Source organism: Halictus rubicundus, chromosome 2, assembly GCF_050948215.1.
Source record: "Halictus rubicundus isolate RS-2024b chromosome 2, iyHalRubi1_principal, whole genome shotgun sequence".
Classification (NCBI taxonomy): domain Eukaryota; kingdom Metazoa; phylum Arthropoda; class Insecta; order Hymenoptera; family Halictidae; genus Halictus; species Halictus rubicundus.
Window position 1 is genome coordinate 10,276,187 of NC_135150.1, and position 27,775 is coordinate 10,303,961.

The following is a 27,775-nucleotide window of genomic DNA, read 5'->3' on the forward strand; positions in this document are numbered from 1 at the left end:
CGAGACCCGATGACCCATCGGCGATTTGCGAGGGAGTTCAGTGTGTCGGCCAGAAAAAAAGGAGTCGCTTGCTCGCCCGCTCCATCGCACAGTGAGTGGTCTGGAAAGTGACTTTTCGTGGCCAAAAACACTCTCATATCGATCCTCTTTTTCTTCCTCTCAAAAATTTATTAGGTTCGTGAATAATTGCGGTTTTTCTTCTTAAATTTTGAAGCTACGTATATACTTCGCTGTGCTTGCGAATTCGAGCTCGAACGTCGAATGACTGTTGTATGAGATCAACTTTTAGTTCGTCCCCAATCTCTCGGAATTTTTTTCGAGAATCTCTTCTTCGACAATAGACGTCTCCATCTTCGAGACTTTTATCTCTGTCGTGGAATCTTTAGTGTTGAATTGCCTTCTATAAAGCCCGTAACTTCTAGAAAGCCACATTTCTTTGCAAACAATTTATGCTTCGACGTTACATTTGTTAGTCATCGCTGAATAGAGGATCTTTATGCAAGATAAATATTTTCTATCTGAATTGCAACAAACTCGAGTGAAATAGAAATTCATTTTTCCTCTTAATATGTTTAATAAGTTAAAAATAATATAGCCACTTGGATAGTTTTGTTTAATAGGTTAAAAATAATTTTTGTCTGTTTTAAACGCTGTCCAGTCAACATTTTTGTTTACATTTTATAAGTGCTACGAATTTTGTTGCTTTTTCTCGTTTGTGGAAACGTTTTAATTGATATTAACACTAAACCTACCAAGCATTAACAGTATCTGGTGAATATTGCCTTTTGAAAATGGCAACCCTAAATTTATTGAGATTGTCCGTAATTTTCAATATAATAAATGCTGGGATAAGGAAATTTCTTCTAGTGTTATCCATAACTGAATTTTTATAGTTTCAATAATTGTAATATACGAAACCGGCCATTTTGACTGTGGTAGGTTTAGTGTTAAGTATAAAGTGGAACGCTTAACTTGCTTCGTTATGTTTACATTTTGTTCCGTTTTGTTTTTTTTTCTCTCGATGAAGCAGAATTTAAGTTTCTATAAAGCCTTAACTTAGTTTCCGTGTACATTTTGTACAGATAACTGTCGAGCTTCGCAGAAAAACTGGAATCATTTGACATACTTTTAAAACGGCGGACTTAAATACTATTCGAACGAATTATGTGTCATTCCATGATCAACACTTTGACTGCAAATCCGACAACATCGAAACTTCCATAAAATCAAAGTAATTTATTTCACGAAATCGAATTTGAAAAGTTAAAATGTACGGCACGCGGCAAAGCTTTTTTGTTTTCATTTGTGCTATCACCAAATTTTTAGCAGCATATCAAATCCACGTGGAACGGATATTCACGTAAATTGAGGAACGGGTGTATATAAAATCTACGTTCATAGGATCTAATTATCGGCATTTTCTGTACGATGTATAACGGAGTCAATAAACAGTATACTAAAATTAAAGCCGCTTCAATAGGTGATCTGTGATGCATTATACTTCCAGACATGCAGTCTGGTCTTTGATTAATGAACAACGCAGTTTTCATTGCTATAATCAAATCAAGCGATAGGTCCAAGAAAGACGCGAGTGTGAGTAATTTTTACGTGAAAACAGCATTCAAGAAATAAAATAGTATTATTTAAACGTGTGAATAATTGGCATGCTACCATTCTTTATGTAAAAACATTCATTTTAACTACTTTATTGTATCTTCTCTGCTCAATATAAAGTTCATGAAGAAACAAATTTTGATTGCTAATTTCAACAATACGATGAACAATGATACACTTTTAGAAAACTTTTAGAAAACTCTCAGAAAATCTGATGTATTACATGCTAAGCATTTTTATTCGCAACAACTGTGTAGAAACTCAATAATATTTTGAGACTGAAAGATGATTATTTTACGAACTTATTCTTTTTTTAATTTCTAAAAAGGAAGCCTTTAATGAACGAAAATTAAAAAATGGACTCGTTTTATTTAGTCTTTTCATGAATAAAAAATAATCGCACTTTCATTTTCACGAGTGGAAAACATTTTTTAAACATTTCTTTAAACTTTTTTCTTCAGTACGCGAACATTTTTCATCGTACGGAAAAAATAGTACAACATAAAAATGCGTCACGTTTATATCTACAAGTTCTGTCTAAAGCCCTGTTCAGACTGACAAAGACAATTGTCCGCAGACTGCACACTGCACATGTTGTCTGTGGATATGTAGTCCGCGTACGATATACAGGGTGAGTCACCTAGCCTTTACTCCTCAAATATGTATCTTTGTTCTTTTTAAAGATACGTCAAATGTCTTAAGGACAAAGTTGAATGGTTCAACGGGATCTCACATGATACCGTAGGAATATTTGTTTTTGTGTTATTTTTTCTTCAGAGATGATCTCAAGGTCATTTTCATTTTTTCAAACGGGACCACCTCTTTTTAAACGTTTACAATGATACTCCCTTTTGTTAGGAGTTCAGTGACTATAATTACTCAAGGTCACAGATAGAGGAAATGCGAGTTGTCCGTCATTCTGGACAGCGCTTAACACGTTTTTTATGCAATCAATAATTTAAACATTCAAGTAATTATTTTAATGTTTAAGGTCCCAGAGAGGCTTTCTTTCTCATTATCTGATCAAGCTCAAATTTAACGCAATTTATTTTTCTAAGAAATATTAGAACTGTTCTAAAAGATGAAAGACATTCAAAATTCGAAAACAAGAGCCGCTTCAGTGTACATGCACGTTCAAATTCGCAGAAAAAAGACCAGTAATGTATAGTATGTATAATGCAACATCAGATTTAATCGCAGTTAATGATCCGGAATAGAATGAAGCTTGCTTATTCTAACGAAGAATAAACAATTAACGAAGCGTAGAAACCGGTTAATGCCGGAGACCGTCGAGTGTTTACGGAAGTTGCACTGCGTTATCAATGTCACGGACTGCATTACGATAGACAATTAGATCCCAGGTATTAGATATATACACCGTGTAATTGAATATCTGGTAAAACATCAACATATCCATTTTTTTTCTCTAACATTTATTAGCAGGATTACGGGGATTTTGATCCAATCACGTTAACATTGTGATTACACCTATCGAGAAGAATATCACTGCGTACGTAATTGAACTGTAACTTATAACTATGCGTATATGACAAAAATGATTAGATGAAATACAAAACTGTGAAAACATTTAAAGAATCTGAACATTTTACTGTATCACTTTCACTCATTAAAATGATTGGAAAAAGAAATAAATACAGTCTCTACTCGATAAATGTCCCAAATATGTAGCCTATAATTGTTCCAGAACTAGGAGTAGCTCGAGAGGCCTCGGTCGCCGAGGAGTGTAGACATAATACGGGTCGGGTATATCAGTGTGAGACGGGGAGACTACTACTAATGTAATAAAAAAACTTTTCTATGTAGGCAGTGAATCAAAGAATAGTATCTTCTAGCCGATAATTGTCTCTGGCCAGGCCCCTTGTTTTGGACAATTATCGAGTAGACACAAGTACACAATTTTTATTTTGCATAAAAGTCTGCAGTCTACTTACGTATAACTTTGCATTTGTTGCAAGTTTCATTCTAGTTTTCTGTTTGTTTTATTGATATCTAATTTAGTTATATTCCACAAATGTGTGCTTGAATTCTAACACTTACATATATCATTGCAAATTTTTACAATTGAAAATTTCAAATTCTTATTTGACGAATCCTACAATAAATGTTTAAATTCACTTTGGCTTGTCTATGGATCCATCGAAATTTTAATGGTTTGCGTTCATTTTCTAAGCACAGTTTTATGGAAGCACTAAATCCTTGTCGCGAATAATATATGGTCACGAGCTGCGAAAGTCTACAAGAAGCTAGAAATGAAAGTTACATAAACACATAACTGCTCTATCTACACGTTATTATGTTTGTACACGCACGTAGTGGAACATTGATTATGTTCCGAGATCTTTTTAAGTAAACTGAAACAGATAATGCGTCTAAAAATAATTCGATAAAATATTGTGTGCTCGTGTGTAAGTGTGTACACATTTGGAAATATGAGGAAACTGTCGATACGCTGAGATCTTCGTTAGAATTAAAATAATAAGAATAAAAATACAATATTTCTTATTTACGCAGCACCGAAAATCCGCTATTTCATAAACAATTGAAATAATGGGTAATCTAAACCTTGGAAGCATTTTGAGTCTCCGTGCTGAATGAAAAGTTTTCTGTTAAAACTACAATGAACAACAATATATGTATAGCACTAAAAATACTGCTGAAAATTTGGATTATTTGAAACCCTGCTTCCTTCCAAGCAACAGTTTGCTTTTAATTATAATAACTATCTACTATAATTTAACAAAATCAAAGTAGTTCGTGAATTAAAGAAAGACTGAAAAATTAAGTATAAATCCTAAGTAATATGCTCCAACCAGTAAAGTTAATCAGCACAGAAATCACTTCTTACATGTGGTCAAATAATTTCAACCCTTTTTGCAAACCACTGAAATAATTGCAATTAATACTGCATAAACAGAATAGGGGATGCATAACTGATAGAAATGTCCTTTACATACACTTTCAATAATGGAGGAAAACCAGTAACTGTATTAATTTTTTAAAATCAATTAATGAGGATACATATCTATTGCACAAATATGTAAATTACTACCGTGGACGAAAGCAATAGGTAAGGAATTAATTTATAGTACGTTCGAAAGGGACGCGATAAATACAGTGTTTACTCTATATATGTCCCAAATTCCTAGTCGATAAAAATTCCAGAACTATCCCCACTGCCGCGGGATATACCCCGTGAGAGGCCATGAACCGAGGCCTCTAGAGCTTCGCTATCCTTTTTTATGTTCGGCGTGGATCAAAGAATATTGTCTCCTGGCCTATATATTAAACTTTAGAGTAAATTCAAGTTTTTATTTCTTAATTTATTATATGATCTCCATCATTATCAAGGACGGTTTGCCATCTTTCCTGCAAATTTTCAATTCCCCTCTTATAGAAATCCTCCTTACGTCTTCTATAGAAGTGAATGTTTTATTTCTTAAATAATGCTCCAGAGATCTGAAAAGATAATAGTCAGAGAGAGCAATATCCGATGAGTACGGGGGGTGCGGTAAAACTTCCCATTGCAATTCTTTGATTTTTTCCTGAGTGACTTTCGCTGTATGGAGCCGGGCATTGTCAAGTTGCAGTATTACACCTTTGCAATAGTTCTGAATACAGCCGTTGTAATTGCTGACAATACAACTCATTGTCAGCAGTAACTGTTTCTCCAAGTTTCAACAACTCAAAATGAATTATGCCACGACAGTCCCACCAAATGCACATTAACACCTTTCTAAGTGATAAGCTAGGTTTAGGGGTTGATATTGCGGTTTGATTTGCAGAAAGGCATTGCTTGGAACACTTTATGTTATCATAAAGAATCCATTGTTCATCTCCGATAACGATTCTGCTAAGAAATGGATCTCTACGAAATCTCGATAGCAATGAAGTGCAAATTGATCGACGAATATTCTTGTTGGTCTCACATAATTGATGCGGTACCCATATTCCTTGCCTATATGCCTTTCCCATTTCGTGTAGCTGCCTTTGTATAGTTGACCATGTGGACCCAAGGCTTCTCGATAATTCTTGTATACTTAATTTTGGATCAGCTTCCACTAGAGATTTTAGGGTGTCATTATCAAATTAAACTAGTCGTTCACTTCGAGGCCTGTCAGACAGATCATAATCACCAGCTGCAAACCTTCTGAACCAACGTTGACACTTGTTGACCTTCAATACATCTCCATAAACATCGCAAATTTTCTTTGCTGTTACCGTTGCATTAAATACCGCATGAAAATGAAAAAGTATGCAATGACGAATATGATCCTCGGAAGGTACGGACGCCGGCATTTTGTTACAGGCTCGTAAAAAACAATTATACTTTTTCGAATATTTCGAACACAGGCTACTTTACAGAAAACAGTAAAAGAATAATTGTTTCCTCTTCAACGATCGGTACAGAACTAAAGGCGAAACAAATTCTTTGCAAATAATTGATTACTTATGGGTACCCCTAATATGTCCTTGGCTAGACCTGGGTTTTGGACATACGTATGTCGAGTAAACACTGTACTTCCAGTACTGTAAACTACAAGGCGATTCACGTGTACCACCTAAATTACGTGTAAACGATTCGGTATATGAAAAAATGGTTTAAACGAAAGTAATATCGTTTCAACAGTAGCTGTGTATGCCCGTGGTAGATCTTCGGTGATCTTTCAGGCTTATGATGTATTAGCACTGCGAGGTGCCCGCTAATAACTATTACTATGCTCGAAGGACCACCTTCCAATGGTCGGGAGGAAATAAAAGGAAATGCAAGATTGTATCAACTAGCTATAATTCAAACTAAGAAGGTGAGAAGGCTGCTGGAAGGAGCCAAGTCACGTCGAAACTACAAGTCTATTTGAACTAGGTGACTTTTCTAAACTAGTTGGACTTCCAGAGCGATCCGGTTGGGAGAACACGAGTTGCAAATAAGCTAGCCTCGGTTCTCCACACTACTCTAGAGCTTTAACCCTACTTCGGGGGTTTGGTGGAAGGATCTAGGGGCTGGGTGCTTGAAACAGGCCCAGGGTGCGCCAAGGCCACACACGCTTGGCGATCGAACGGTTTCGGGTGTTTTATGACAAGGGACTGCATTGAAGGGACCCAGGCACGGACGGTAAGCTACGAAAATTCACGTACTGGATCTGCTGCAGAATGTCAAGGCCCCTGCCATAAAACCGTCGCCCAACGCGAGCCCCTACAGTAGCATTCAATGTAAGAATTTGTTTTTTTCTATCTTGCTTTTTTATAGAGATACAAAGACCACCTTGAGTTTCTTTATCATAATCTGGCGGATGAAAAGAAAATTAAATCCCGAATTAAAAAAGCTATAAAAGTCTATGAATATTTCAGTAACTATTATGTTCATCGCGTATACATTTATAGTTTTTTTCATACACGACTCCATTCTCTCTTCAATCACAAGATTAAAATTTACCCTTTATAATAGAAAAACTCACGAGTGACTTTTATGTCAATAAAAAAGCAAAATAGAAAAAAAACTAATTGTTACATTGTATGCTACTCTTGAAACCATACAATTCTCGGCTGAACGCGGCACGCTTAGCTGAATCACACAGTACCTCGAAGCTTGTCATTCGAAAAACGAACTGCACTAATTACGACGCACGAGCTTTCTCGCTGTGCGATTACCGTGTTCTGAGAAATTGCATCAAAATAATCATGTCTACTCGAATGATAAGCCGTAAAAGCATCAATCCGTTATCTCATATTTCTCGAATATACGACGGTTCTCGGAATTGATCGCGGAATAATCGCAATTGCACGTGTCCACGGTTCGATTTTACTCCAGCACGTTCCTAAAAGCATCCGCCAATGTTGATTGGAAACAGAAATCGGCGGCCGCCCGTTTCAGCAAATGAAAATTTCATACAACTGTGCGCGCGCCCGCTATTTTCACGATGTAGGTCAGTGTCGGAGTTTGCTTGATCCTTCTCTCTCGCCATTTATATAAAAATCGATTAAAATGTAACACGCCAGAAACAATACGAATGATCTCCGAACGCACGCTCCAGTAGCACAATAGCATATTTATTATTCAATTGTGTACAATCAAAATTGCTTTAAAAAAAGCCTGAAAAAGTTAATTACGCTTAATATCGATTTTCATCTGTCGAAACGATTTCAGAATAGTAACAGTAAGAACGGTAAAGCAACATCATTGTAGACAGTATAACACGCGATACCCAAGCGTGATTATACCAATTAGAATACTGAACTGACAAACTTTATGGACATTGTGATAAACGAATAATCTTTTCTTTCTCGAAGAAACGAAATGCAGTAAATGTTCAAATTCAACTCAAATCACAGATACAGAAGAGAAATCTGTTTTTATGCTCAATACTGAAATAGTATTTGACAATGCACAATTTTCTACTATGCGTGGGAGTAGAACTTGGGGAAACCTAGGCTGCCTGAAGTTTGTAAAATAAAACGCAAAATAAATTTGCGATAATCAATATTGGAATGAAAAGAAGCGTTCATGCATCCCAGGCTCCTTTTATGAACATACGATTTTAAGGGGGTATGCAACCCTGTAAGCCTAATAAAATGGAGTAAACCTAACATTTTTTTCGCATATAATGATACTGTAAAAAAGAAGATTTCTTTTAGGGAACATTAAGTGACATTTTATCTTTATTTTCATATCTTCTTTAATACATAAAATTACAAAATAGTAGGTTTGTGTGCAAGTTACCAAGGCTTTGCTGGACATGAAGTTAGATAATGTTATACAACTCCACCATTTTGTAATTCTATATAATAAAAAAATACGAAAATAAAGCTAATATAAATGCTCCCTAAAAAAATCTTTTTTTACAGTATTTTTACATGTGAAAAAATGTTAGATGTATGTCTTTTTATTAGGCTTATAGAGTTGCATATACCCTTAAGTGGCAGATATTAGAAACGCTTACCTATGTAATATTTAGTTAGGTTTATACGTGCAACAATCAAGTTATAAATACTCTTTTGCCGTAAATAACCGTGAAATTAGTGTAACAATTATCCGAATCGTGTAAAAGCATGAATCAAAAGTTTATTTCCCTACTTTGAGGTAAAGCTTTTTTAGATGTTCTATATCAGACACCACTTTTTCGAATCGCCGGTTTTCAGTTCTTTTTCCGATTTTTTTTTGACAAAAACTTCATTATAATAAAGCACAATTGCATATTACATAGTCCCCTCACTCCCACGTGTAGATTTCATTAAAAGAAAAAACTTTCTCTACAATTGACAAGCTTTTAAAATCAAGTGTTCCATATTATCAAATGTCGCTCTATAAATAATTTGTTCTGCCGCTGTGTACTGAAAGAGTGAACTGACTTTTCTATTGTAAAGAAGCGATATAAATAAATAAATTTGAAAACAGGGGTGCATCGTATCCTCGCGGATACAATCGGATGTTTAATTGGAAGAGTCCTCCAATTAACATCCACGCGATTCCGTTCGTTCGAACAAAGATGTAAAATAGTTGCTTCTCATTGAATCGCATAATGTTAAAGTGATTCAGCTTTATCTATAGCTCGATAAAATGAAATATTCAAGCCGCGCTGATACAATGAGCGAGCTGATGCCAAGAGCCGTGAGCCTCCTCTCCTCCACGGAACAAAGTGCAAGATTTGTTTTCTCGATCCTTTATTCGTACCGGCTGCCTTCTGCCGCGTATTGAAAGTCCGGATTATATTTGTAGCCAACCACTTTTCCATGCGATTCAGTGGAAACAGAACTCCAAGTGACGCTCGAACAATCTACCCTTCCATCTGTGAAATTACTAAGCTGTCCACTCGTCTTCGTCTTTGTTCGGTGCAAGCTGGACAAGTGCAAGTGCATACAGAGCCGTCGAGATAAATCCGGAATTTTTTCAGGCAGTCCCACAAATAAGATGTAGATAAAGCGAATATAATAATATACACAGGGTGTCCCAAAAATGTTGCACTTCCTTGAAAGAGGTGATTCCTGAGGTCATTTGAAATATTTTTTTCCTGTTCGAAAATGTTCTCCTCGGCATTGTTAAGGAGTTATTAACGAAAAACTCGGACCAATCAGAACGCGGTTATAGCGGACGGATTCCGACTCGGCCAACACCAACGCCACGCTCAACGGGAGCTGTCGCCGATCCGGTATCCGTCCGTTGTATCCGCGCTCTGATTGGTCAGTGTGTTTCCGTAATAACCCCTTAACAAAGCCTAAGCGAAAATTTTCGCTAAGGTAAAAGTTACTTCAGATGACTCCAGGAACCTCCCCTTTCAAGGATTTCCAACATTTTTGGGATACCCTGTATACATGTATATTATAAAATACCCTAAACTGCTCTTCGTACATTTTTCTCCCATTTAGTGTTTGGTTTTCCTATTCCCCTGTCCCTTCATTGCGTCACACCTCCCCCGTTTTTCTTTTTTCTTTCCTTGTCCAGTTTTCTTATCCAAACCTTCACCTTCTAATCCTTTCTACCGCTCACTACTTCCTCTATCCTTATCCCCCTCTCCCTCTCTCTCTCTCGACATCCTCCCACCAAATCTTCTAACATACCAAATCTATCCCCACATAAGTCACAATTCCTTCCTCCCTTCCGCATCTTCTCACTACCTGTTCCACCTTTTCAAGGTGAAACAATTGTTAACAAGGTAGCTCACTATACATATAAGCCACCCATCAGCGAACAAGCGGAAAAATGTCAGCCATGAACGGAGAATGCGACCAAAGAGCAGCAATACGTACTCGATTCATTGCGTTGTCTGGTTACAAAAAGACGCAATTTCACGACCTAGCCAGGAAATTTCGAAATTCTGACAAACAGTATTTCGTGATCGACAGGAATTCGTGATCGAATTGAAAGAGAAAATTAATCAGGCTTTACGAGAACCACTGTTATCTCTGATCTCCCGACTTGTGGCCTCCCAGATTGCAATTCCCTTGGCTATCACATATGGGACGTCAATGCATAGCATCATAATACAGAGTTTACTCGATATATGTCCAAAACACGGGTCTTCTAGCCAGGGACATATATCGGCCTGGATATGCTATACTTTGTTCCACGCAGGAACGTAGAAAAGGACAGCAAAGCTCGAATGGCCTCGGTCGCACAAGAATGTAAACATACATGTACCACACGATGCATGTCAAAAACACGGGTCTGACAGTGCCAAATATCGTTTAGAATAATAATAATTTCACTTAAACGTTGTACATGTATGTAACTTACTTAGACCTACAAAAGGGACCTTTTGAATTTTCATTACAGACACAGACAAAAACCTTACAAATTGTGAACTATACTTCTATCTTCGAAACTACGACCAATAGCAATTTAAAAAAAAAAATTATCTTTGCATTACTTAGCAAATTAATCATTCTAACATCTCCAAAAAATTCAAGCAGTTTGGTCCAATTTTAAAGAAGTTAGTTCTTTTGAAAGAGTGTACGAATACTTTGTACACCGACTGTATATAGAGTAAACACTGTAACAAAACCCAAGTACCCATAAAGCGGAGGTGATGACGAAAATGGACAAGGGACAGGTGAAGCGAGCCTGCAGCGCACAGTGGTTCTAAATGGCCAATACGAAGACTAAAGTCTACTTGTCAACTTCGTCGAGAATTAATGATGTTTGGGTTATTAATAGTTATATACGTAGACCAAATGTTAGCATAAAAATTAATTGGCATAATTCACTTAGAACTTTTCACCAGAGCTTTGAAATCGGAGAACTATGCCTGTAGCGGAGAATCACATTTTTCTTTGAAGTTATGTTTTATACTTCTCCAAATTTCTGTGCATTTTAAAGCTTTAAAAAGTACCATTTCGCGACTGCCGATTTTCTCCTGTTTTTCTGATTTAGTAATGAACACAAAGACAAGAGTTCGCGCCAGAGTTCACGATGAATTTTACATAAAAGCATTTGTTAGTGCACACTTAAAATATTCGCATACAAATTTTTTGCTGCGACTTTGCTACCTTGAATATAGAAACAAAAACCGTGTAGCCAACACATAGAAATCGGTTAACGCCACACGGATTGGTATGTACTTAAATAAACGTGTGTTTACAGTGTTTGTAGCTTGAAGTGGGACGTATAATTGAGAAACGCTAAATATGTAAAATGCGAAGGAACGATACGAAAGCAAGTGTCTGTTATCTCTGACGTTTTGAATATTTCGCTTATTTTGATTACTCCGCGGCAGTGGGGATAGTTCTGGGACTTTTATCGGCTAGGCATTTGGGACATATATAAAGTAAATACTGTCCTTATATGATATTATTTACATAGAGTCACATTATGAATCAAATCCCAAAATTTCAATTTCTACGGGTTTTTACCCCTATGAGGATAGCTCTGTTAGGGTAGTTTTTTATTCCAGTAAAAAAAAACAATACCAGAATGAAATTCTACGACCCAAAAGACCATAGACATTGTTAAGTTTGTAATTAATGGGGTACATTTTCAAGGTTTAATGAATTTAGTCCGCGTTTTGGCCATTTCGAACCACTGTACAGCGGGATCAGGTACAAGTTCGAGAAGGTCGTGACAGCTAGTAGAGGCTACATAGAGTAATTCCATTTGTATCACTCACTACTTTTTTACAAACTGGCAAAAAACATACAATAGGTTTTCCGAATCGCCGATTATCCGCATAACCGATTATCCGAATACAGGATAAAATCGCCTATACAAGGTGAGTCACTCAACTGTTACGACCTGAATTTACGCATAACCTACTCGTTGCATAATAAAAAGTTTCAAAGTAAACGTTTAGTTTCGTATTAAAAGTTTCAGTTCCTTCATATCAAATAAGACATGGAATTTTCTGTCCTGATATTTTATCGAGATAACCTTGAGGTGACCTTGAGTTTATGATATTTAAATATGTGATTCGAAAGAGTATTGAATTTTGAGTAAGAAACTATTAAGATATATAGGGTGAGAGAGAAATAGAAATTACTTTTTTCACCCCACGAACTTTTATAGTTTTTTACGTAGCATTTAATAGTCGTTCAACTTGCATATTCAAATATTAGACATTATAAAACGAAAACTCAAGGTCACCTTCGTATTTTGATAAAAAACAGTGAGATATAAACAAACCAATTGTTACATCGTATGTAACAACTTTTGTTTGAAACATTTTTTCATGCAACAAGTAGGTAGGTGGTACATACAGTTAACAGACTTTTTTGCAATTTTTTTTTACTAACTGTTAATTGAAAGAAACGAATTTGTTTTATTTATTTCCTGTTGATGTCAAAATTTTACCAAAAACAATGCTTTTTTATGATTTCTGTTAGGGTGCCATATTACCCTCACACTCTTGTAAGAGGTCCAAAAATGACTTATTTTCATAATACATATTAAATTCAATGAAATGACTTCGGGCAACGGAAATTCGGATAATCGAGGTCTTTCAGTAGTCTCTTTTAATGTTCTGTAAATAGTATTTAGAGCTTTTAAAGATCCATAATTCAGTAGCTATAGTGATTTTACTCACGAATGGGTTAAACACTTCCAGTAACGTAATCTAATCATTCCTTTTGGGATGATTTAATTAAAAGGAGATCATCATGTCCTTCCTTGATATAGCAGAGAAACAATGAAAATTCTATTCGGTCGTAGCATAAATAGGCTCGATACTCAATATTCAATTTTCTCTTTTATTAGACGGTGAAGTTCTCATCATTGAAAGTGGCCTTTTTATTAAAATGACTATAAGTGATTTCTTGTTAACCAAGTAACATCAATGCATAACTAAGTTTTTAGAATTAAAACGAATTTATGATTGGCACCGAACTTATTTATGTTATGACCAGATATTAAACACTAAACCGATTGAAAGAATTTGAAAATACCTTTGTACTATTTTCGACTAAACAAGATTACTAAGAAAAGAAAGAAATGTTTATCTTGCAATTAATGCAGACAATTTTATTTTGCATAAATATCCGCCGTCTATTTATGACCTAATCGTTTTCCGGTAGATAAAGTACTAATTGAGTTATTACTGGATCCGCATTATGTAAAGCAATATGCACGAAATTAAAAACATTTTGTAATTACTTGTTTATTACCAGACCCCGGATTTTATGCGTTTATGATGAAAACGAGTAGGTGCAATTTAAAACAGTGAAAATATTAAAAGACTTTAAGAGTATTAATATATTATTTTCACTACATTAAAATTATTGGTGAAAAATATAAATAAAAAAAAAGAAATATATATACATATATATTTATATTTATATACATATATATATAAAATATATATATAAGTATAAATAAGTATAAAGCAAAATATAAATATAAATTAAGGTCTAAATCACCTTACCTGTGTCTTGCACAGGACTCCTGTGTGATGCACGAATTTTTTATTTTGCATCCGGAGTCTATTTATTACCATAAGATCAGGCAAATTACAATAAGTTCGATCAACTCTCGACATTAAAATTCAAGATTAGACCTACTATCGTCGATTAAATTATCAGTTTCGAACATTTTATTTTACCTATGTACGTTGTAATTATAAAACAACAATGCCAATCAGTTTTAGTGCTGAGTAGGTTTAGTATTAATCCAGAAGACGTATTTTTTTTTTTGTAAACGCGCTGTATCTTGCGTAGCCTACGTACAGTAAGTTTATTTACAATGTTGTATAGACGTAAAGCGAATTGAAAGTTTAACCCAGAGCAAATTGGCTTGAATAAAACACACGGGTTCAAAGGTGCATAAGCAACGGCGGATCCAGGGGGGTGGTCATGGGGGTCATGACCACCCCCTGAGCTGGTTCCAGGACTTTGGTGGACCACTAATTGAACATAATGATTTTATTTATATATTTTGTCACCATACAGATTTTATGTAATTACATAAAAAAAAAAAAAAAAAAATATGAAACCCGGTCGCCTAGGACCGCACCACGGCCGGCGGACCGGTGAGATAAAAAGACGATCGGAGTTTGTAATAAACAAAAGAAGGTGGCCCTGTGCCGGCGACCCGCGACGGTCAACGGGCGACAGTCAGTCTTTATAGCGTGGCTGAAAGCGAAAGACGTGTTCGGTTAATTTTTAGTTATTCCTACACCTTTATAAGTATTCTTAAAAATTGTAGCTGCAAATTCATTAATTTCAAGAAATGGTAAGTAATCAGTTTCTGTAAAACTACCTATATTATTATGTTTTTATGTACTTATAACTCATATGTTTACAAAAGTTTGTTGTCTGATGTGGGGTGTGAAATTTGCATGGTTTTGCTTTGTTTGTGAGGTAATGCGCCTGCGCCACCAGCCTGTACTATAGCGAATATATATTTAATATGTATTTGCAACAGTCTGTTGTCTGTTGTGGGGTGTGAAATTTGCATGGATTTGCTTGCAGGGTGATTCTAAGGGAAAAGGAGATGGTAGTGGTGGATTGAAACATTCATTAAAAAAAATAGATTCATTTTTCCCAAAGAAACCAAGGCTTGAGATTGCTTACTCGAAAAATTCACCTACAACAACTACAGATGAAAATAATTGTATTGCCGATGCTTCTGCTTCTACAGCTACATTGCCTACATTAACCATAGATGAAGAAAAAACATGCTCTCCTGTTACTAACGATATTCAGCCTACAATATGTACATCGACTTCTGATTCTGATCAGATAAAGACTTCACTTTCTCAACCAAAGTTTGCTTCAGATATTGCTTGTTATATAGGGGAAAATATAAATGATTCAACTAAAGCTATGTTGCTTGAAAAGCATTGGCAGCCTCCCCCTAATTATACTTTTCCGCATTGTGTTGTTAATAAAAAAGGAAAACAAACAAAAAAATATGCTCAGAAGTCTCACCTTGACAAGTTTCACTGGCTTGTTTTGTCGCATAAAGACCAGGGTCTTTACTGCAAGTACTGTGCTTTGTTTGTCGTAGCTCCTGGAGGTGGTGTACAGACAAAAACACCTTTATGTCGACTCGTAAAAGAACCATTAAAAGCTTTCGGTAATTTGCTAGGTGAAAATGGTCTTCTGCTAACACACCAGCGAAACAAATACCACGAATTAGCTGTCCAAGCAGGGAAGAACTTTTTATTGAGTTTTCATAAACCGGAAATTAACATAATGAACCAAGTAAATAGTCAAAGACTGAAACAAATAAATGAAAATAGAGAACGTTTGCGACCAATCGTAAAAACTATAATATTTTGTGGCCATCAAAATATATCGTTACGTGGCCATCGCGACGATGGTAAATTGCTGAACTATGACAGCGTAGTAGCCGATGAAGGGAATTTTAGAGCCCTTTTAAAATTCCGTATTGATTCTGGCGATATTGCATTGCAGCAACATTTAGAATCTTCAAAATCCAACGCCACGTACATCAGCAAGACTGTACAAAATGAGTTGATAGATGTTTGCGCAGAAATCATCCAGGAAAACATTTTACAGAATGTGCGGGAAGCTAAATATTTTTCAATTTTGTTCGATGAAACAACAGATATATCACATATCTCACAGCTGAGCCTATCATTCCGATATTTGCATGATGGCGTTATTAAGGAACATTTTGTGACTTTTTGTGATACCTACGATGTTCTTAGACGTGAAGACAACAATTCAGGTGACATAGAGCCTCGATTGACAGGTGTAGCTTTGGCGAAAATCGTTGAAAATCTGTGTACCAAATTTAACTTAGATTTATCTTGGTGTGTGGGTATTGGAACTGACAGCTGCTCGGTTATGGCATCAGATACAAAAGGTGCAGTGCAAGAATTGATGAAAATAGCCATTCATGCTAAACGTTGCCCGTGCAACAACCATGTGCTCAATAACTCATTGGCAAGATCATCCAAAGTAGTTTCCTGTCGCAATACATCTGGCACAATGAGAAAAGTTGTGGCATTTGCCAATGCATCCGCTAAGAGGCATGAAATTTTTAAAATAGAACTCGGAGCTGCCATGCAAGGTATTTGTGAGACACGTTGGGTAGAGAGGCATGATGGGCATCTTCAATTTCAAGGAGACAACTTAGTCAAAATTTGTAGCGCTTTGGAGAAGATTTCTGCTTGGCAAGACAATAAAACTGCCAATGATGCGCATTGCTTGCTGCAAACATTGCGCAGTTCTGACTTTATTATATCCTCCATCTGTTTAAGTGATGTATTAGGTGGGTACTTCCCTAAATTATTTTATTTCTTATTGTTTGGCAAATGAACTTATACGAGTATACTAAACCTACTTTAAAATTATGTTGTTGTTTTGTTAATATTTTATGCTACGAGTACATACCGTTTATATTAAGTTATAAATTCTTAGTTTATGCACTACAGTCACAGTCACTTACTTTTTATTTTTCAGGTACTACTGTATCTTTAAGCAGAATACTGCAATCGAACTCAATTGATTTAAAAAAAGCTACGGACGCTATTAATGATACTTTAAGTGTTTTACAAAATAAAAGAGAAAATGTGGACGTAATCTACCGACAGCTTTTTGAAGAGGCTAAAGAAGTAGCTGAGCAGCTAGATGTAGAAATTAAATGCCCCAGAATAGTATCAAAACAAATACATAGGGCCAATAACCAACCTGCTCAATCTGCTGAAGAGTATTTCCGCAGAGCTATATACATCCCTCTTCTAGATTCAATAATAAGTGATCTCCAGGACCGCCTGTCTCCTGATGTACTTAATTTGTTTCAGCTAAGCGTTTTCATGCCAAAAAGCGAATGTAGTAATGAAGACATTGAAACTGTGAAACAACTAGCTACCGACTATACATTATTACTAGATAACACTCCATTTTCTGTCATTGTAAATGAATATCGGCTGTGGATGGTGAAGTGGCAGGCGTGGCAGCGGAGCCAGGACATACCGCAGTCGATTTCTGATCTTATTTTAAATTGTGACATCGATATGTATCCTAATATAAGAAAATTTTTATGTATTATGGCTACACTACCTGTCAGTGTAGCGACAGCAGAAAGGTCTTTCTCTACGTTGCGCAGAATTAAATCGTGGCTAAGATCTTCAATGGTTGAAGATCGCCTAACCGGACTGGCACTTCTCCACATTCATAAAAACGTACCCATTGACGTAAATGACGTAATAACGCGTTTCGGGAGAAGACGTAAAAGAAAAATTGATTTTGTTATTTAAATATATGTATTTTGTCTGTTTCTATTTTGTTTGTTGGAAACCCTTGTCGTACCACCTCTTCACTTTTGCGGAGTTTTGCGTCATACCCCTCGACATACCTCTAGCTGTTATGACAAATCATTCACCACGGTTATGGAATATAAATAGGCTGCCTCATTCCGTGCGTGATAGTGCTTCTCTGAATGTCTTCAAGAGAAGATGGCAATATGTACGTGTATATGTACAAGTTATTATGTGTTAAGTTTTTCAAGTGTACAATAAAGAATAAATATTTTTAAGTACAGTACTTACGTACATTAATAAAATACCTACTTTTTACTTGTATCTATTGTTATCAAAATTAAATTATAAGTTCTTGACTTGACCACGACTATGTGACCCCCCCCTGGCGCCAAAGCTGGATCCGCCCTTGTGCATAAGCCTTTCTTATGGAAAGCTCTCACGTTTATAACTAAAAATTATTGATTTGCACGAAATTACAAAGAAATTTTTATTGTTCATTCGAACACGAGAAAATAAAAACGACATGACTCTATATATCTGTACCGGCAAATGTTTCGCATGGCCGCACGCAACGTACGCTGCCCATTCGCATTTGAAGCGTCGTTATGTAAAAAAATGCTCTTGTTGACGTACTCGAACAGTCATGACAGAAGATAATAGCTCGATTATTACGACATTAACGCGCTCTCTGAATTCATAATTACCATTCGCTTATGGAAGCAAAAAAGCAGCTTCTATTTCAAAATTGACTGGTTCCTAATTTTTTCTTTCACAATTCCCAAAATTATAAAAATGTTTTCATCAGAAATTTTTTAACGAACTTCTTGATTGAAGCACATGTTGGAATAAAAATGGTATTAGATTTGAATAGATATAGTCTTGTCATTATTACCAAGCTATATACATCAGTTGTACAGGGTGTCCTAAAATGGTTGTACTTCCTTGAAAGGGGTGATTTTCTTCAGGTTATTTGAAGTAATTTTTTCCTTTGCGAAAATGTTCTCCGCAGCTTCGTTAAGGAGTTATTAACGAAAAACACAGACCAATCAGAGCGCAACAACAGCGGACCGATTCCCGCTCGGTGACAGGCCCTGCTGAGCATGATGTTGGCATTGGCCGAGCCGGAATCTGTCCGCTATAACCGCGTTCTGATTGGTCCGTGTTTTTCGTTAATAACTTCTTAACAATGCCGAGGAGAACATTTTCGAAAAGGAAAAAAATACTTCAAATGACCTCTGGAATCACCCCTTTCAAGAAAGTACAACATTTTTGAGACGCCCTGAATTTATTACTCGGTAGTTCTAGTGTTAAACGAACCCTCATAATATGGTTTACTTAACTGTTTGCAATTGTTCTTTCAACAGCCGTCATTTCCTCCTTTTTCAAAAGTATTAAAAAATCGTACGCTACATTCAAGATACTCTATTCTTGTTTAAGTCAATACAACAATGTTTTATTTGTTATATTCCAGTCACTTTCATAGCAGGCTGCAAGCTGCCAAAGTTTTGCTGGACATGGTGTTAGATGTTATACAACTCCACCATTTTGTAATTTATGTAATGAAAAAAAAATGAAAATAAAGCTAAAACGTTGCTTAACGTTCCTTAAAAATCGGTTTCATTTGCAGTACCTTCATATGCGAAAGAAAAATGTTAGATTTACTTCATTTTATTGGGCTTGCAGGGTTGCATGCTCCCCTCAAGGACTTGACTGTCGGATCTGCGCTAAATCACCCCTTCCGTATCAACGACCCCAGAAATTTGGGTTGCATCGAGTCAAGTCTTGACAAGGCGCTTGTTAACATTCGTATTCTAGTCATGTAATAGCCACACTGGTAACATATCTACGAGACATTTTGTCACAGTGACAAACAAACCGGGAGAATTATTTAACCTACAATTACGTTCCAATATACAGGGTGCCCCACGAGCTCTGTCCATCTGAAATATCTTCGTTATTTTAAACAGTAATTTGCAGGATTTAAAGCATTCAATAGTATAACAATAGCAATTCTTTGGCAAGTGGACACGCGTAAAGGAGATGTGAAGGTCACTTTTGCTTTTTTAAATGGAATTAGTAGATTCTGAAAAGATTCATAGAATGGTAAATTCTGAATAAGAAAGTGTTAGTACCAATCACTGTGCCTGTATTAATTATACTTATTTTTAAAGCATAATAAATATTAAAAAAAGAGATATTAAATTTTTTCATTAAAATCAATTACTATATATGTTTTATATATATGTATATAGGTATTATATGTAGATACATATATAGATATATATATCTTTTTTATATTCTTTATGCTTTAAAAATAAATATAATTAATATAGGCACAGTAATTGGGTCCCTTTCAGATTGCGAGTCAGATTTCTCGCAGTTTTCATAAAAATATCTGCCCAAATGAAAAAATGTATTTAATAATTTCTAGTGGAATCATTTTTAGTAATTTCAATAATTATAAAATGAACAATGTGCAATCGGTCATTTAGCCGATCGTGGGAAGAAAATTTTTGCAAGCATTTGTGTGTAACCTCCGTAAACGTTTCCCCTAAAGTGTATATTAGTGCACAGAATCTGCATTGTACTAATAAAATATCCGTTTCCGAATGCGAATAGTGTGCGATGGTTAAAACGGTTCGTCACGTATTTCCCTGTTAAATTATCAACGGACCGTAGGTCTCGGTTTAAGTATGATTCGATAAATCGAAAAGTTCAATAAATCTTCGAAAAATTATTAGTTTGTTTTCGAGCATTGTAAATCGTGCTGCGCAAATCATAATATTCGCTAGAATTCACGAGAAAATGTGTAAACATGAACATTATTCGTTCCACGTAGAACAAATTGTAATTACAAAATATCTAATCTCACCTATTCGTAGGCCATTAGCTTTATCTTAATTGTCAGAAGACGTAGAACCTTTTAAACAAGTCAACACTTTTATGCGAATAACTATTAAGTAGTAATACTATTATACTTTGTATATTATTTTCTCGAATTTTCTCGAAACAAAAATACTAATCAAAATTGCCATTAAGGCGCTCTCTTTTCCAAGAATCCGCATTTGACCGATAAAACTAAAAATTATTATTTTATATAATTGTTTAGAAGATACAGGGAAAACTTTGTAATATTTGCTTTCCACACAAATACATGTAAGTTTTATATAAATTACTTAATGTAAAACAGTAATGGACATTTTTTTTTTAATTTACTTTGGAGAGAAGTCGTTATTTTCGTTTTCTATTCTACTATACGATCTCGACTTTTGACGCATTTCCGATAAACTGACAAAAAATCGTGCAAACAAAAGGTTACTCGGTTTAGGAGTTATTAATTTTGTCCCGAAATCCCCTAGCGCTTCGAACACTGTGCGCCGCAGGTATGGATTCAAGATTAATCGTTTCAATGGCTTAAATCTCCATCGACCTAATATTTACACGTATAATTGAAAAATGAGACTTCGTGACGAAGTGTAAAAGATAAAGGGATCCCATAAATTATAGGTAATCGCAAAAACTCATTCAGTGGAGTGTCACATCCGGATAGTACAACACGTCCCAATAAATCAATTATCTAACAAGCGAGGACACGAGTGTTTATGAAGCACTTCAATTCTATCGCTAGTCTTGAAAGTATAAATCGACTCGTTTCCACCGATTAAATTTATAACCAGTACGATGAAGACTGTATTCTACCTGTCATACAATCTGATTCTACAGAAACGCAATTTGACAGCGAGGAAATACCTATAACTTTGTAACCGTTCGTAATGGTAATTCTAATGAGAACAATCGATAAAACATACCGGAAGGTCTTAAGATAAACTGCATATCAAAGTTAGAAAAGTGCTAGATAAACTTAAAACAGTTCCGTGGCAGTGCGCATAGATTCTCCACATTGTCGGAGGACAGTATTAGCGTCTCACGAAATAAATGGCTTCCATTAACGTATTGTTACAGTGCTAATTAATTATCTCCGGAGCTGTGCAAACAGACAGAATCACGCCAGTAACCTCGGATATAGTACGGCGGGGCATGTATACCGAGGCGAGTACGCGCAACGAGTAATCGCCCGCGAAATTCAAACAAGAATCAGGGCGAAGAACTGGGAGCATCGAACAAAATATAAGAAAATAATCAAACAGGAGAATTTAAAAACGAGTTTGTAAACACGCGTGCGAATGACAGTAGAGTGATCGGCGATCGATTCGTGTAACAGGTAGGAAAAATCTCCACTCACCGATGCTATCGATGATCCAGCGGAGCTGCGTGTGGAGCGCTAGACGGTGACGACGACGACGACGTGTATACGATCTATGATTTCTGGACGCGACCGTACGCCACCCGTTCTGTCGCGTTCTCTCACGAAGAGTTAAAAGGCACTGGTCATAAAGGCAACGGAGCAGCTGATGATAGCGTGTTACTACCGTCGGAGCGCGACCGCGATATTTATGTGGAGGAGCGTTTCGGCGCACGCGTCACGTCTCTCGAATCGTCGCGTCGCGACGCGCCGGACCGAATGGAGCCGAGCAAAGCCGAACGCAGCCGATCCAAACCGAATCGAGCAGAGCCGAGCCGCGACGACGACCCCCACTCCCATCCTTGCGCTCCTTGCACAGAAGCGATTATCCGGTGCGATGTGTGATCGTTAATCGTTGGGTCCATTCGATCGTTAGACGGCGGAAAATTCTTGTGTCCTCTGCACGCGTCGCCGTATGACCAGCTGCCCGACCGGCCACGAAAACACCACACCACACGAATTATTTGCGATTCGAATGACGTAACGTGAACTTACCGAAGGCCGTGACAGAGAAAGAGAGAACCCCCCGCTGCGAAATCGTATGGAAATTTCAAGGCACGACCGCGATCGCGGTTAGAGAATGGAAACGCGTTGTTTGAAATTCTTCGGACAGCCGGGTTATGACACGGAAGCAGTGTCATGGGTCATCGGGTCTAACTGGACACAAGACGAGACGAACGCTGAGAATATTTTCGCAAAGGAAAAGGTCTCTTCAAATGACCTTAGGAATCACCCCTTTCAAGGAGGTACAATATTGTTGGGACAGACTGTATACAATACATACATGCATCCCATTCATACAGTTATACCTATACAGCGCGTTAAGAAATAATAGGTTCAATCAAATTTATGGTCGTAATTTAAGAACAAATGTTTTAATCAATTTATTATTTACAAGGTACGACGCATTTGTACTAACGAACTTCTTTGACAAATATTATTTACAAATAGTGTTTCCAAACAAAATCAGACATTTTTTTCCAAATTTAATCAATTTTCTGGAAATCCGTTCTAAGCCACGAGGCAAGATCTAAGTGTAATAAATAAGAAATATTCTCTTTCACTTATTTATTATCAGCTAGCTCATAAGCTCATTTTCAAGATTTTAATTTTTTTAGTTTGCTTAAAGAAACGTTGCATCTTTAAAACCACATGTAATGTTTACAGTCTTTTTATTAAATAGTAAAAATATTAACCCTTCATATTTTAGTAAATCCACCAGATACTTGATAATGTTAGTGTACACGTGAATTATGTAACTACCTATAACTACCTATTCCCATGACATGGAAATAATAAAAAATGTACACATGTAATGGCAACGAAGAATGTAAAATAACATTACTTTCATGAACAGCTTGTTTTCCACCAATTCAAAAAAAAGCGAGCATCTGAAAAATAGAGCTCTATACGGAACATTTTCTAGACGGACGTTTTCGTAGCATCGATGTAATTCAAACCAATTTTTGCTGCGTCCTAGCGTGGCCACGCACACACATAGATCCCCTAATCTAAAAAATTCCTCTTGTGCAAGATTTAACAGAATACACAGATGAAAACAATGTAGAAACACGCAAGTTTTATTTCTTTTCGTGCTTGTCCTGTAGCATGTTTTGTCAACGCGAGTTAAGTAAACAAGGTTCGTACGACGACATGAACACACAAGGTCGTCACGATAACATGTCTCGTAAGGTATAAATGTGATGCAACCATTGTAGTACTACACAGATTCCTCGATGAATCAATAAAGCTAATTGACTGAATTATCGATACTGTAAAAAAAAAGCGACATCGACAACAAAGAGAAAACTTTTTATTGTTGGCAGTCTCGTAAGTAGGGGAGACGAGAGAATTGATACATAAGAAGGCTTGGTATATTTTTGTACTTCTCGTATAAAAGACAAAGGAGAAGCGTACGATGGAACAAAAATTTTATTCCGAGATGAGAAAATTGCAAACGTTTATGAATGTATTTACTTTGGTTTCTTCCATTAGTTTGCTGTATCCTAATCTAAATGTTAATAGTACAGTAGGGCTCCGGACTTGCCAGTTAAAAAAATTAAATACTTATCTTACTTCCTCTGTAAATGAAAATATAATTATGGACAATAGATATCTAATTTATACTACATTATAGCCACACACAGTCTGCAGAAAGTGCTAGTAGCAATGACAGCGATACGTCAAGTGATGACGAGATGCGAAGTGCTTCATGTTTCGTAAGAAACTCAAAACGTTCAAATACTTCATTATTATTATTTTTATTGTGTTTTACATATGAGAATACGATATACCTTCAAACTAGTGTGTTATCAAATCATTTCAACGAAAAAATGATTTCATTAGTTTTTGTCACAAAAATCTCTTTTTTGCAAAATCCTGAGGTCGTAGACAAATTTGGAGACCGGATTTGAAATCAGCGTGAAAAAATACATGGGAAATGATGTATAGCATGTTAAAAAAAAATTTGTTTCCGCGCGTGGTATTGGAAAAACCACAATTTTCTTGAAATTGTGCAAGTTCAACGAATTTTCTCAAGGTTAAAAAGCGTCGGTACCATAATCTCCCTATTTTTCTCATATTCTACAAAGTTTCAGCTTTAATTTAAAAAAAATTTCATCGCTCTACCTCATTTCTATCGAAAGTTCTTTGATTTTGAATCCGATTTCATCCAAATTGCCCACTGTGCGGCGCACCTCACCAAAAAATCTGGTGATACTGTACCTGATACGGTACACTGATACTGTAAAAATATAAATGATGTCGTTCTTAAACTTCACGAAATCTATGTTTTTCCGATTTTGTTTGGGGTTTTTGATATTTTACAACCAGGATGTTCTACTTAAAAATCCGAATTAATTACAGTATATCGCTCTGGGTGTTCGACATCTGTCAGATTTTCTTCAGAATTTTCGCATGTTACTAAATACGGAAAATAGGCGAAAAACTAATCTTTCCCATTTTATCGTATAACTACCCTCCCGGTCGAGATACAGGGTTAAAATTGTACACAATGTGGTTTTTCTCGGTGCCTTATCGAATAGTCCATTAGCCTTTTAATTTGATCCGAGGATATGTTTGACCATCTTATCTAGCTAGGCGAGCGTTCTAGGGATGTTTGAAATGGACGTAGGACATTCGCTATCTGGGATGTAGTGTCATGTAGTATTGTTGCGGAGTGTAGTATGCTGTGACTAACCAGCCGAGCCATGAAGGAGAAATCGGACCTTGGGAAATCATTTTCTTTCCGCGAAACGAGCTACGACCAGGTAAACAACAAGAAGAGACAAGCCTATGGGAACAACGATGCTGTGAAACCTCAGCCACTCGAACAATAAACTGATCTGCCTTCTTTACGATAAGTTCACATTTTCCCGATCCAATTTCAGCAGCAAAATACACACCCATTTCACGGAGGCGATCCTTATGTAATAACAATGTTACATGCGTGCATTATAGTCACGTAATCGGTCCAATTACTTGGAACGTACTTGCACTTTAATGGCCATAACAACGCTTCAAATTCAATCTTCATAATCGTTGGGTCTTTAACACAATCGTTCAGATGTTTGTTTACTCGTCGACTGACAACAACAAACACAAATGACGATTGCGGTAAGATGCAGTTACAGCAGCCAACACCGAAATACATCACAAAATCTACAAAAAATGTCTAGCATATACCAAACAAAGGATGTTTGTATGGTTCATCGGTGGTAGGATTAGCTGTTAATGAATCATCCATTATATTTGAATGTAGTCAACGCTTTTCGAAATGCGATAGGATATCAGTGCTATGAATAGACTCAAGAATATTTATTTTTGCTGACGTATATTGCTATTACATTATCTAACCAAGTTTACCTGTACTTTCCGATAAACGCCAACTTGAAAACCGTCTTTTTCATCAACATCAGTTTTTGTTTTGAAACAGTTGTAAAAAATTAAATTTTGAAGAAAATATTGAATTTTCAAATTTAGACACTTTTTATGCCTCAATCGTGTAGTATGTATATTATGCACGTACGTATGGATATTTGTGCCCATCAGTGTCCTGACTCCACAAAAAAATAAAATAGTTTCGTAAGGGACAAAAGTATTACGACTGTTTTCATTGTTACGCAGTGTTGATTGTTTGAACATCTTCGGCGGTTGTTGGAATAAAAACAGTCATGATTTGTCACCGAAGCTTGAAGCATGCTTTAAATAATCGTTTATACATTATACAGGGTGAATCACGAATCGTGATCAGTAGAGATTACTCTGTTATTAGCAATCCGATCGAAAATGTTTTTATCAGCTTTTGCATGGTTTCAAGAGAGCTTTAACATGATTATAAAAAATTATTTATAAACTCTTTTTTTATGTTTTTTCAAGGTCGCCTTGAATTTTTTGCAAATAAACATATAATTTTTTAATTTTTTGGGGAATACAATCTTTAAATTGTACGCCCGCGACAAAACTGTAAGACATATGAGGAAATGAGTAAAAAGTATGTTCTAGTGCGAATTTTTTTCTTCCTTTATTTCTATCATTGTTGTTTATACCGTGAAATGCGTATAGAGTCCCAGTCAGCCAAACCTGCTTCGAGCAAGTTTTGATCAATGTCTATAATCGTACTTCGCGAAGAAAAGGCGGCCATTTTGGTGCCAAGACACTGCTTCGAGCAGAATTTAGTCCCTATGAATTTTCCCTATGCTATGAATTTTCCACCAAAACTGATCGACAAATCAGAAACGAATGTCGAAACAGATAGATATTTTAGTGCAAAGTTTGCAGGCAGAATTCCATGCCAAACCGAGGGCAGACTCTGACATCGTGTAGAAGGCAGTTCGGTCGCACTAACAGCGGACCTCACCTTGCTCTAAGAGTACATATCGGACAAAATCGGAGTAAACCTTGCTGTAGGAGGACAAAGGAATTTTTATATAAACTTCTAAATTATATAATTTTAAGTTTCATATATTTTCAATAATTTTGTTCCGTTTTCCAAAGATTGTTGTGTCCGTTCTCTTGTACACTCTAATCGGGCCTCTTTATGGTGACTTGTTAGTGGTGGTTCTTAACATTTTACGTCTCTTAAAATAGGAGAGACGCCACATTTATATCTTCTGAACGGGGAAGGGGATCGCTTCGATTGTGTTTTATTTTCATATTACTTGAGTGTCTATGAAAATAAAATTCTCTCTGTTCGGATCTCTCTGCAGTTATTGTTTTTATATGACGCCAAAGTGAATACTCCACGAAACGTTGCGTGTAGAGTTTTTTGTGTCTAATAGATTAATATTATCATATTTACAATCGTAAAAAAGACAGAATAAAGTAAGCACCAATTTTATTATGTAATGTGGTTCCTTACTAATTGGTAAACACAACATTTTTGAGTTTATGTATTTCTGATGCATTCTCTTTACACGTGACGTCTCTTCCACAAAATGTAGAGAGGCGTCACATAAGATAATAGGCGTTATGATTGACTTGAAATAGTTATTATGGTCGAATTTTTTCATCGTAGAATTCCGAGGGAATATTTTCGATAACATAATGTTGCAAAAAGAGAGTAGAACGATAAAAATTTGAAATTGGCCATAGAAAAAATTTAAAAAAATGAGATATCAAAGCATGGAGCACAGAGGACATATGGAATCCCTATAAGACCGTTAACGGCTCCGTTAGCGAAAATCTGCTT

The 27,775-nt window shown here is 36.1% G+C and overlaps 2 protein-coding genes across 2 annotated transcripts in view; one reads left to right on the forward strand and one right to left on the reverse strand.

Moving 5' to 3' along the window:
• The window catches only part of Gs2 (glutamine synthetase 2), a 70,971-nt gene extending 48,774 nt beyond the window's left edge, over positions 1–22,197 (reverse strand). Inside the window, exon 1 of the mRNA XM_076805153.1 lies at positions 22,027–22,197. The gene's annotated coding sequence lies outside the window, so the exon portion shown is untranslated. The remainder of the gene's footprint in view (positions 1–22,026) is intronic.
• On the forward strand, positions 6,351–18,182 carry LOC143362379 (52 kDa repressor of the inhibitor of the protein kinase-like). Its single transcript, XM_076802470.1, has 4 exons — positions 6,351–6,437; positions 12,266–12,332; positions 14,975–16,792; positions 16,984–18,182. The coding sequence occupies exons 1-4, from the start codon at positions 6,351–6,353 to the stop codon at positions 17,778–17,780; spliced, it is 2,769 nt and encodes a 922-aa protein (XP_076658585.1). The 3' UTR covers positions 17,781–18,182.
• Positions 22,198–27,775: the final 5,578 nt, after the last annotated feature.

What these genes read in the sequence shown, in the direction of transcription:
- LOC143362379 (XM_076802470.1), top strand. Translation starts at nt 6,351, where the DNA reads ATGCTCGAAGGACCACCTTCCAATGGTCGGGAGGAAATAAAAGGAAAT. An exon ending in CTATAATTCAAACTAAGAAG is followed by an intron (nt 6,438 to 12,265) that starts GTGAGAAGGCTG and finishes AACATACAATAG; the next exon opens with GTTTTCCGAATCGCCGATTA. An exon ending in GATAAAATCGCCTATACAAG is followed by an intron (nt 12,333 to 14,974) that starts GTGAGTCACTCA and finishes TATTTGCAACAG; the next exon opens with TCTGTTGTCTGTTGTGGGGT.